We start from the raw sequence: 12,513 nt of genomic DNA on the forward strand, positions 1-12,513 counted from the left end.
GCCTGAATACCTCCGGATGCAACGACAATTCTCCTGGGTCCAGCATTTGGCGACTTAGATAGTCCCCCTGCCAGTTTTCTACTCCCGGGATGTACATGGCTAACAGAGCCAGTACATGTCGCTCTGCCCACCGAAGGATGTGAGCGACCTCCCGTGCTGCAGCTGAGCTTCTTGTTCCTCCTAGATGGTTGACATATGCCACCGCCGTGGCGTTGTCTGACTGGATCCTGATCGGACGCCCTCTTAGTCTAATTGACCATGTGGAGATGCACAGCCTGATCGCTTGGAGTTTGAGCACATTGATCGGCAACTTGGATTCCTCCCCTGACCAGAGGACCTGGGTTGACTGTACTCCCAGCATTCCACCCCAGCCGGTCAGGCTGGCGTCCGTTATGATCACTGTCCAATGTAGAGATAGGAAACGACTACCCGGACCGAAGTGCCGGGGACCTCCAGAGCAGGGAGTCCCTGACTGACTGGCTCACCCGAATCTGCCGATCCAGGGATAATGGAGATTTGTCCCATTTTGTCAATAGGGTAGATCCGTCAAGGCTTTTTTGGATGCCTGGTCCACAAACCAGCATTTTAGCTAAATCAGGCGCCGCAGCACCACTGCTGACACTGAAGCACTGGAGAGCAAGGGAAGCGTATCCAAGGCCGCGTCACAAACGTACTTAAGGCCATGCACCAACTGGTCTGCTAGCTCCACGCAGACAGAAGTAGCCTGCTGCTGCTCCTCCAATTTGCGGCGCAAACGTTTTTCCCATTCAGTAAGTGTCTGCAATACTAGTGCTGTGGCCAGTACTGATCATATCGCTGACCCCACCACAGTAAACTAACGGGCCACTGCCTCGGCCGTCCCCTCTACCGGGATCGTGGTTAATTTGTTTAACCTGGATACTGGGGGGTCCACGACCAGAGGAGCAGACCAATTTTTAAGAAGGCTCTCCTCAAAGGGGTAGCGTACCGCCACTCTTTTAGGGACCAAGAAGGTGCGTTGCGGGCTTCCCCATTCCTTGTATATGAACTCATCAAAATAAGTCAGATACGGAAACACCTTAGGTGTACGGGCTGGCTTACGGGACCCAAAAAGGGACCGCTGCTTCAGCAGAGGATACTGCATTTTCAGGGTATCACGCACAGCTGTGATAAGTGCTCCAACTAGTACTTTGTCTTGCACGGACCCAGACGGGGAATCATCCTCACTGTCCCATCAGTCCTGGTCAGCATCATCTGATCTATCAGAGCAGGGGCCGCTAGTTACTGCAGGGCCCAAGACCGAGTCAGAGCTCTCCCCAGAGTATGGACGGACGGGGGAGGGGGGGCAGCTTTTTACCACCTTTGCACCCACACCCCACCTCCACTCTGGCAAGAAACATTTCAAGGACCGTTGACAAAGCGTTCAAATGCACTGCACCGTTTGCAGACGAGCCAGTTGCAATTGCAGGGAGTTCTGCGGAAGAAACAATAGTTTATGAAACCATGCGGACCCACCCTGTCTGCCACCCTTGGGGACTAGGGACAAGTGCACAGCCCCACAACCTCCTAGCTGCTGCAGACTGAGGGGCCCCCACCGCAGGACTCACCACCCCGACTGAGTGCTGCGTCCGTCCTGTTACAGGTGCCTGTGTCCAGAGCAAAAAAACACGCTGTTCTGAGTTACAGAGAGATGCGCTGAGGATAAAAACCAACAACAAAATGGCCGCCCTGTATAAGGGACAATCGCAGGGAAAATGGCCTCCCGAACGGCGGGAAAATGGCCCCCGACCATGCTTTCTACAGAGACTAATAGAAAATGTGACTGTACAGAGTGAATGAACAGAGATAATGGCGGTAGACAGTGCTAAATGGCGGCAGCACATGCAGACCCTTAGACACCAGCGGAAAGACCACAAACAACAAGCGCAACCCCCAATCCAGGATCAGAGCCCCCGGAGGACCCCTGGCTACAACAACCTGTTTTATTTTTCTGCTTATTTGCCGAGGTGACCATCTTGGCATTTGTCAAGAGGATTGAGAGTGGCCAGCAAGATTAACTACGGCCACATCAGTCGGAATTCGCCCGATCTCGGATGCTAAACAGGGTCAGGCCTGGTTTGTACCTGGAATGGAGACCGCCCAGGAATACCAGGTGCCATAGGCTGTTTTTTAATATGTTGTTGGTGTCGACGACCTGTTTTATTTTTCTGCTAGTTTGCCGAGGTGACCATCTTGGCGTTTGTCAAGAGGGTTGAGAGTGGCCAGCAAGAACTCCTAGGGCCACATCACCCTGAATGAGCCCGATCTCATCTGATCTCGGATGCTAAGCAGGGTCGGGCCTGGTTAGTATCTGGATGGGAGATCGCCTGGGAATACCAGGTGCCGTAGGCCTTTTTTAATATGTTAATATGCCGCCTGCCACAGAAGAACCCGATTCCGAATATGAGCTTTCCCCAGAAGACGGTGGGGGAGAGCGCGTTTTTAAAACTCCCCCTACGCCCACACGCTGCTTCCACCCTGGCAACAAATGCCTCCAGGCCCATCCCATAGGCACTGCAGGGGAACCGGTTGCCATAACAGGGATGTCTGGGGAAGAAGCGCCAGCTTATGACTCCATGCTGACCCACACACGCCTGTCACCACTTAGGGACCTAAGGCAAGTCACACAGAATGTCCACCCTCCCAGCTGCCACAGACTGAGGGCACCCCCGCAGGACTTACCACCCTGACCCAGGTACTGCGCTGTGCTGCTGCAGTCTGCTCTCCCCTGTGTCAGCCACGATGTTCTGTGTAAAAGGCACGCTGTTCTAGAAGGAAACAAGCACCCAGCGCTAGAAGCAAAAAAAGCTGAGGCTACTAGAAAATGGCTGCCTCAGCAAAAAACATCTTAAGGCACCGGGAAAACGGCCACCGGACCTCCAGAAAACGGCCAAAAGGAAAAAAACTGGCTTCGGCTACAGAAAAATGGCCGCTGTCCGCACAGCGGCCTCCCCACATGTCATACACACCAAAACACCCCACAATGGTCAAGAAACAGGGAAGAGGAGGAGCGGACCCCCAACACCGCCCCCTGCCAGGACCCCCCCGGAGGACCCCCAGCAAGGTACTTGCACCGCACCACCATGTGCCCAGTCACACAGCAGCCCATCGCATGGGGAGAAGGGAAGGGACAGGGAGAGAAAAAAGGGCGAGAGATAGAGAGAGAGAGAGACCACCTCATGGACCACAAGGGAATGTCCAGCTGCTCCATCGTGCTGAGACAGGTGGAACCATACTTACCCCTCCTGTAGGGACTGCCGGATGCATTCTACGGACAGACCCATAATCCGAGCAGTACGGGGTGGCTGTTGGCCACGGCATACTGACATGGACAGCCCAGTCATATGTGCCCCGGAGCATATGGCTCACCGGCCGCCCCCGGGTTAGACGGGGCATGTCATGGCCAACCCAGCGTGTAGCTAAGGGCTGCTCATGCTCGATGGTCAGGCTGGGTAGACTACCAGGACCTATATTATCCAGCTTGTCACCCAGCCTGGCTGTTGATTGTAGATCACAGGAATCAAAAATGCAGAAAAAATTTATTCCCAAGACCAATGGTCCGACCGGGAGCCAGGTAGTTCTACACTAGGCAGAAAAAAAACTGAGCTGCTTGATGCAGTGTGAGGAGTTATAGCCAGTAGGACCACCCCCTGGGAGTGCAGTTTTGCTGTTTTTAACGTGTTCTGTCTAGTTCTCTCCTAAAGGGGCGATATAACCCTAAGGTAAAGATGAACATGCTGTGTCCGTCAATGAACGAAATAGAAAATAAATTTATGCAGGGTATTTAATAGAACAGTTTGATCCAATGATGCCTTTACAATACATCGGTTTACATGGTTATACAATCTGTAGTATAATTTCTTCAGTATTGTCACATAAAAAGATAAAATAAAATATTTACAAAAATGGGAGAGACTGTGTATAATATATAATAATATATATTAGGTGGGATGAGTTATTACATAAGGTGGGCGGTCTCCTCTGAGAATGTGTGTGTACGGAGCGGTAATTTATCGTTGCTTAACCACTTCAGCTCTGGAAGTTTCTGCTGTTCAATGACCAGGCTATTTTATGTGATACAGCACTGCGGCGCTTAAACTGACAATTGCGGTCGTGCGACGCTGTACTCAAACATAATTGGGGCCCCCCCCCCCCCACAATTAGAGCTTTCTTTTGGTGGTATTTGATCACCTCTGTTTTTGTTCTATAAACCAAAGAACCAACTTTGGAAAAAAAACAACATCTTTTACTTTTTGCTATAATAAATATGGCAATTAAAAAAAAAAAAAAAAAAAGGCAGTTTAGTCCAATATAGTTACATAGTTAGTAAGGTTGAATAAAGACACCAGCCCATCCAGTTCAACCTGAGTGAGTGTCTACAATTGTCTCTATCCCTGTATATTGTACCTCACATCGGTCCCTACCCTCAAGGAGCCCACAATCTAAGGTCCTCATTCATAGACTAGGGCAAATTTTGGACAGAAGCCAATTAACCTACCTGCATGAAACCAGAGCACCCGGCGAAAAGCCATGCAGGCACCGGGAGAACATCCAAACTCCAGGCAGGTAGTGTGGTGGTTGGGATTCGAACCAGCGACCCTTTTTACTGCTAGGTGAGAGTGCCAACCACTACACCACTGTGCCGCACTAAATATGTATTCTTCTACTTTATTTTTTTTTACCTAAAATGTCACAATAAGCGTTTGATTGGTTTGCGCAAAAGTTATAGCGTCTACAAAAGAGGAAATAGATTTATAGCATTTTTATTTTATTTTTACTAGTAATGGTGGTGATCTGCGATTTTTAATTGGGACTGCAATATTGCGGCGGACAAATTTGACTCATTTTTGAGACCATTGACAATTATACAGCTATCAGTGCTATAAAAATAGGATTTTTGTGCTCACCGTAAAATCCTTTTCTCTCAAGTTCACTGACTGACACAGCTCTATTTATCTTGACCATAGGGTTATTACGTCACCTACAGGAGAGGACTAGGCAGAACATGTTATACATGTGAAAAAAACAGAACTTTACAATTCTGCCCAAGGGGCGGTCCCTCTGGTAATAACCCCTCAGCCTGGAAAGGGGGGCACCTGCCCCTTCAAGGCGTAGGCCTGTACCACAATCTATATGATCCACATAGAAATGGTGGCCGATGAGACCAACATACCTTTTTTCAGACCAGCTACCAAAATGAACAGAGTGACTTCCGAAAGGGATCCGTGGCAGACAAATATACCCTTACAGCCTGGACCATGTCCAGGGAATGAAGGACCACCTCCTTAGGAAGTGTCGGTTTAGGACAGAGAGATGGTAACGCAATGTCTTCATTGATGTGAAAACGCCGAAACCACCTTCGTCAGAAAAGAAGATTGCGGACGCAACACCACCTTATCCTTATGGATAACCAGATAAGGCGACTTGCAAGACAAGGCTGCCAGTTCCGAAACCCTCCTGGCCGATGTAATGGCCACTAGGAAGACCACTTTCTGAGAAAGTCAACAAGGGAATTCCCCTGATGTTCTCAAACAGCGGTTTCTGAAGCGCCACTAGCACCAGGTTCAGATCCCGCAGGGGTAAAGGTGGATGCACCTGAAGAACTACATGCCAGACCCCTTTAATAAAAGTGCTCATTAGAGAATGAGACGCCAGGGGTCGTTGGAAAAAAAACAGCCAAGGCTGATATTTGTCCCTTAATGGTGCTTAAGGCCAATTTCTGGTGTACTCCTCGCTGTAGAAACAGCAGGATCCTGGAAACGTAATAGGTGTGCGGACTCCACCCTTTCTCCTCACACATGGAGATACAGGCCTTCCAGGAACGATGCAATATGTTCCGAAAAGAAGATTTCCGTGCTCTCAACGTAGTTTAAATCAACGAGTCTAACAGGCCCGGTTCCTTAGCACCAGGCTCAACAGCCATGCTGTTAAAACCAGCGATGGTAAAGCAGGATGGAGAATCGGACCTCGAAACAGAAGGTCTTCTCGTAATGGCAGTCGCCAGGGAGCGTCCACAACCAGGCGTACTAGGTCGGCGTACCAGGGGCGCCGAGGCAAACATGGGGCAATCCGTATTACTGGAACACCTGCGGCCTCCACTCTGCGCAGGAGACGTGGTAGCAGTTTTAGCGGAGGAAAGATGTAGATCAATCGCTACTTACTCAACGGAGCCACCAGCTTGTCTGACGCGTCTGCCCAAGGATCTCTTGTCCTGGATACAAAATCTCGGCACCTTTCGATTGAGACGGGAGGCCAGGAGAACCACGTCTGGTGTGACCCACAGCAGGCACAAAAGCCTGAAAACCTCCGGATGCAACACCCGTTCTCCTGGGTCCAGCATCTGGCGACTTAGGTAGTCCGACTGCCAGTTTTCTACTCACAGGATGTAAATGTCCGACAAGGCAGGTACATGTCGCTCTGCCTATTGAAGGATGTGAGAGACCTGAAATGCTGCAGCCGAGCTTCTAGTTCCTTCTTAATGGTTGACACATGCCACCGCCGTGGCTTTGTCTGACTGGATCCTGATTAGACGCCCTCGTAGTCTCATCCACCATATGGAGAGGTATAGCCTGACCGCTTGGAGTTTGAGCACATTGATCGGCAACTTTGATTCCTCCGCCGACCAGAGGCCCTGGGTCGACTGTACTCCCAGTACTCCACCCCATCCGGTCAGGCTGGCGTCCGTTGCGATAACTGCCAATGAAGAGGTAGGAACGACTTACCAGACCGAAGTGCCGGGGACCTCCAGAGCAGGGAGTCCCTGACTGACTGGCTCACCCGAATCTGCCGATCCAGGGATAATGGAGATTTGTCCCATTTTGTCAATATCTTCTTCAGCAAGACTCTGGTGTGAAACTGGGCGGACACCATGAGGCCCAGGAATCGCATGCAGAAGTGCAGTGACGACTGCGGTATGAGCACAGACTTTTTATTAGGTTCAACAGCCATCCAAATTCCTGCAGGGATTGCATGGTGATTGCCACATACTCCTTTAATTCTGAGGCAGAAGATGCTCTCAGGAGGAGATTGTCTAGGTAATCTACGATCGCAATCCCGTGTTGTCGCAACACCACCAAAATTGGAGCCATCCAAATTCCTGCAGGGATTGCATGGTGATTGCCACATACTCCTTTAATTCTGAGGCAGAAGATGCTCTCAGGAGGAGATTGTCTAGGTAATCTACGATCGCAATCCCGTGTTGTCGCAACACCACCAAAATTGGAGCCAATACCTTGGTAAAGACTTGGGGTGCTGGTGCCAAGCCAAAGGGGAGAGCTACAAACTGGTACTGGGCTTCCCCAACTGCAATCGCAGAAACCTCTGATGCCTGAGGCATATGGGTATGTGCAGGTATGGATCCTGGATGTCCAGAAGCCAGGGAGTCCCCTTGATGGAGTGCAGTGACTACTGAGCGAACGGATTCCATTCTGAACCTCTGTACTTTTACACACAATTGAGGGATTTCAGGTCAAAGATTGGATGTACCTCTTCATTTTTGGGGACAACAAAAAGATTGGAGTAGAACCCCTGGAACCTTTCTGACTTCGGAACAGGCACTATCACCCCGCGGCTTAGCAGGTCCCTTACCGACCTCCTTAGGGCATCCCTGCGAGCCTGGGGGTAAGGGTATGCTGGAGGGGAAGAATCTGGTGGCCAAGAGAGGAAGTATCTTGTAGCCAGAGGAAATCAGTTTGCAGACCCATTGGTCAGATAGCAGAGAGGCCCACCGTGCTGCAAACTACTAAAGGCGACCCCCCCACCCGTGTGACGGGCAGGGCAAACCTTCATGCGGTAGCACTTTTGCTCGCAGGTTAGCGGTTCTAGGGATGCTTTTGTCCCTCAGAGGTCATCCTGTCGGACTGGGAGCGTATAGCCAAAGTCCCGGACGGACGAAAAAGCCTCAGCGGGGCCCCGAATCATGTGTCAGACCTCACCCCGGAGGACAGGGGGGTTAAGGGCCTTTTTTACCACCTTTGCGCCTCCACTCTGGCAACGGACATTTCAAGGACCGCCGACAAAGCGTCCAAAGGCACTGCACTGTTTTCAGACGAGTCGGGTGCAATCGCAGGGAGTTCCGGAGAAGAAACCTAAGTTTCTGAAGCCATGCTGGACCACCCTGTCTGCCACCATTGGACTGGTGCAAAATCCCACTCTCCTAGCTGCTGCAGACTGAGGGGCCCCCACCGCAAGACTCACCACCCCGACCGAGTGCTGCGCTGTTCAGTTACAGGTGCCGTGTCCAGTATCAGCTCCCAAGTGTCCTGAGTGAAAAAAAGCACTGTTCTGAGTAGCAGGGACCAGCGCTGAGCAAAAAAATGCGCTGGACTACAACAAAACGGCCGCCCTGTATAAAGGACATGATCGCAGATAAAATGGCCGCTGAGCTACCAAAAAATGGCCCCTTACCATGCTTTCCACTGAGGCGCACTAAAAATGGCCGCAGCGCAGCGCTATAGCTATCAGCACATGCAGACCTCCAGACAACCTGCGGGGAGATCTCAGACACCCAGTGCAGCCCCCCATCTAAGGGGGACCCCTGTCTACAGGTACATACACCTCTCAGCAGCCCATCATGCAGAATCCCCCACGGGGGGGGGGGGGGTTGTTAAAATAGGGACAGGGAGAAAAGAGAGGGACCCCCTAATCAACCTCCCAGGGAATGCCCAGCTGCTCAATCCTGCAGAGGCAGGGAGAGCTGTACTTACCATCTGGATGAGCTGGGGACATCCCATCACTGACCCACTCTCCGAGCAGTACAGGGTGGCTGCTGGCCATGGTACACTGTCACAAGGACATCGGTAGATCACAGGATCTTAACATCTTGCGCAAAAGGCAAACATTCAGCAAAATAAAATAAAAAAAGACAGGACCGATGGAGCCTAGGTCCATCTTCACTAGGCAGAAAAAACTGAGCTGCAGGAAGCAGGCTGAGGGGTTATTATCAGAGGGACCGCCCCCTGAGCAGAACTGTAAAGTTATGTTTTTTCACATGTATAACATTTTCTGCCTTGTCCTTTCCTGAAGGTGGCATAATAACCCTACGGTCAAGATTAATGGAGCTGTGTCAGTCAGTGAATGATAGAGAAAAGGCACTGATTACTGTATAAATGTCACTGGCAGGGAATGGGTTAACACTAGGGGGCGATCAAGGGGTTAACTGTGTTCCCTAGGTGTTTTATAACTGTAGGGGGATGGGACTGACTAGGAGAGAGATCCGTGAACATACGATCTGTCTCCTCTCCCCTGAGAGAACCGGGATGTGTATTTACATGTGCCTCCTACAGCACCTTAAAGGGCTGGCATACAGTTACGGTGATCAACATAGGGAAGCCAACCTGCCGCAGTATAACTGTGGCAGCCTGTCAGGAATCGGTTAACAGACACCAGAGTGTTTCAGTGAATTTCTAGTACTGTAATCATGCTATCTGACCAGATAACAGTAACAGGAGCATTCTCCAATGTCCAAAGCATTTGTACATTGCTTCACTTCTCAAAAGGGGAAGCAACCTACACCGCTTCAAAAACAGGCACTCAGGGCAGAGATCTTCCCTGTGAATACATGAGAACTCAGCAGTGGATATTTTCCACTACTTGATAAACGGACACCTCTACTCAAACTGGAAAAATGAATTGGCTTCAGATACACTTTAACCAAAATCATAACCATGGGCAAAAGTTAAATGCATCAAAATATTTAATCTAAAAAAGTACTTCACCTCTTCACTGAATTATGCAAACAAACTTAAGATGCAGGTTTGATGTTCTGGCATCTGTCAAAAATTGGACACCCCACAGAGCTACAGCCAGAAAATATTCCAAGATATATTCACCGTGCCCGTTTTTATCTATGGTGCATATGTAAACTTGTACAACAGTGCCAAACACCTATTTAAAAACTGTTAAGGCTTTGTTCAGAGGTTCAAAGCGTACATCTGAGCTAACATCACTGAATAAGGAAACAAAAGTGTGAGAGTGTGTGTGTGTGTGTGTGTGTGTGTGTGTGTGTGTGTGTGGGGGGGGGGGGGGGGGCGGGGTTAGGAGGAAAAGGTTTGTTTCATCACCAGAACTTACTTTGTTTGTGTTGGTTAGCTTTTCCAGGAGGTCTTCCTCTACGTTTTTTTGCAGGTGGAGGCATTGGAGTAAGCGACTGTTCTGCATTATGCTCGCGTTCACCTTCACCTTCTATCTCAACTGGCAGCTCATCCTCTTCCTCATCATCTTCATCCTCATCATCAAGATCTGGTTCAGCATTGTCGTCTCGAGAATAGAAAAAAAAAAAACTTTATTTCCATGGGAGGGGTGACAGGGTAGATATGGCACATTAAATAACTTAATGCAGAAGACCAGCGTTTCCTCCCCAAAACAAATGCATTGTGTAAGAAAATGAATCATAACCCCACTGTCATTTTGTTTGTACCTTACCCTTATATTTAGCTGTAAAAAGCAAGTTTGTGTGTCTGATGTCACCACTCCCCTTGGCTGAATTTCAAAGCTCTCTGATTTAGTTTCATTCCTTTACCAAAGAAGAATGGCTTACTGCAAGTCTACAGAGGAAGGACTATGAGTGGGTACTATGAAGGCGTTTTCTTCATATGTAAATTAATTCACAAGCAGCAGGGCCCTGGGAAAGCGTGATTTGAGGGGTAGGACTCACCCTGTTCACACTCGTTCGCATATTTAACTGGGTAGGATTGACAATTGCAATTCATTCAATCCTGTCCAGCAGCAGCACAGCTAACTATCAGAACAGGTTGTGTATGATGGGGTTTCCTTTTGAATGATGCTAGGATCTGTGAGGTGGGAATTGGGAGGCTTGGACCCTTCCTGTCGGTGTGACAGGGCAATGAATTAAAGTGCGTTCACCAATGCCAGAACCCTGCGAAGCAAAATAGGCGAATTGGAAGCTTTGGTGGAAGAACTAGGATTGCATTGGTATTGCTGAATCTTGGCTTCATTCTTCACATGACTGGGCTATTAATACTCCTGACTATGCCCTCTTCCGAAAAGACAGGGTAAAACGGAGGGGTGGTGGTGGTCTGTCTCTATGTGAGATGTGATCTTAAAGCGGGTGTGAACAAGGACATAGTTGATGGAGTGTGTGTTGAGACTGAAGCATTATGAGTGGAACTGCACATCAGTGTGCACACTAAAAAGGTAATCATTGGAGTTTTTTTTTTTTTTATAGGCCACCCAGTGTTAATGAGGAGGTGGATAAGATGTGGGGATGTTTTTTTTCAGCAGCAGGAACTGGGAAACTAGTCACGATAGGAAGATGAATACAGAAACGTACAGAGACAGATATGATTAAAAAAAAAACGCTATAGACTTCAGACTGGGGAAAAGGTTAATTTTCCAACAGGACAACAACCTTAAGCACACAGCCAAGATAACAAATGAGTGGCTATGGGACAACTCTCTGAATGTCCTTGAGTGGCCCAGCCAGAACCCAAACTTCAACTCGATTGAGCATCTCTGGAGAGATCTGAAACACAACTTGAGAGGTGCTGCAAAGAAGAATGGGAGAAACTGCCCAAAAATAGATGTGCCAAGCTTGTAGCATCATATTCAAAAAGACTAGAGGCTATAATTAGTGCCAAAAGTGCTTCAAAGTATTGAGCAAAGGCCGTGAATAGTTATGCATGTTTTTTTCCCGTTTATTTTTTATAAATTTGCAAAGATTTCAAACAAACTTCTGTCACAATGTCATTATGGGGTATGGTTAGTAGAATTTCAGGAAAATAATGAAAATCATCAATTTTGGCATAAGGCTGTAACAAAATGTGGAAAAAGTGAAGCACTGTGAACATTTTCCGGATGCATTGTATAAATAAGAGCTTTAAAGAAATATAAAAATTAAGTAACACTCATTGTTTAAAATGTTACAAATAATAACCTTCAGCCAGAAGTGACATCACAGATACAGAAACTTGCTTTAAACAGCTAAAGTAGTGCAGGAGGAACTGTTTGAGAGACGCACACCATACGCACTGTATCTTCCGTGGATACGTTACAGCTGGAATATTCAAATCACAATGAAACCTCTATTACGGAAGGTCACATCATTTTAAGAACATATCCTGACTTTATTGTTGGTGAGGTCACAAGGTGGAAGGATCCTTTTGGATTTTACTTTACATAAGCACCTTAGATTGATGTCCATTCATCCAATCAACTGTTTTTCTTCACTCAGCCTCTCTTGCTGAATGGATTCTTATGAGCACCTTTTGGATTATTATGTACTGATTTTTGAGCGCAACTTATCACCTTCATATAACAAAATATGTAAAAAGGAAATCAAGGCGGCAAAAATTCACAATGGACAGATTGCAAAAAATTGTAGGACAAACCCCCAAAAATTCTTCAAATATATTAATAGTAAAAAGGTCATGACTGAGCATGTAGGCCTGTTACTAAATACTCTAGAGTGGGTGACTGGGGACAAAGAGAAAGCAAATAAATTAAACACCTTCTTCAGCTCTGTGTATAAAAATGAGC

The 12,513-nt window shown here is 48.1% G+C and overlaps 1 protein-coding gene and 1 pseudogene across 7 annotated transcripts in view; one reads left to right on the top strand and one right to left on the bottom strand.

Annotated features, from left to right (window-relative positions):
• Positions 1-12,513, bottom strand: part of CTCF (CCCTC-binding factor) — a 364,630-nt gene that overhangs the window by 21,519 nt on the left and 330,598 nt on the right. For all 7 annotated transcript variants that reach the window (XM_077457321.1, XM_077457303.1, XM_077457314.1 and 4 more), the window contains one exon: positions 10,090-10,275. In XM_077457321.1, the coding sequence (XP_077313447.1) occupies positions 10,090-10,275 (186 nt within the window). The remainder of the gene's footprint in view (positions 1-10,089; positions 10,276-12,513) is intronic.
• Positions 2,252-2,370, top strand: LOC143954750 (5S ribosomal RNA; annotated as a pseudogene).

The sequence above is a fragment of the Lithobates pipiens genome, unplaced genomic scaffold (genome assembly GCF_037356315.1).
Source record: "Lithobates pipiens isolate NorthernLeopardFrog02 unplaced genomic scaffold, aLitPip1_a1.2 Scaffold_10, whole genome shotgun sequence".
In the NCBI taxonomy this organism is placed as follows: Eukaryota; Metazoa; Chordata; class Amphibia; order Anura; family Ranidae; genus Lithobates; species Lithobates pipiens.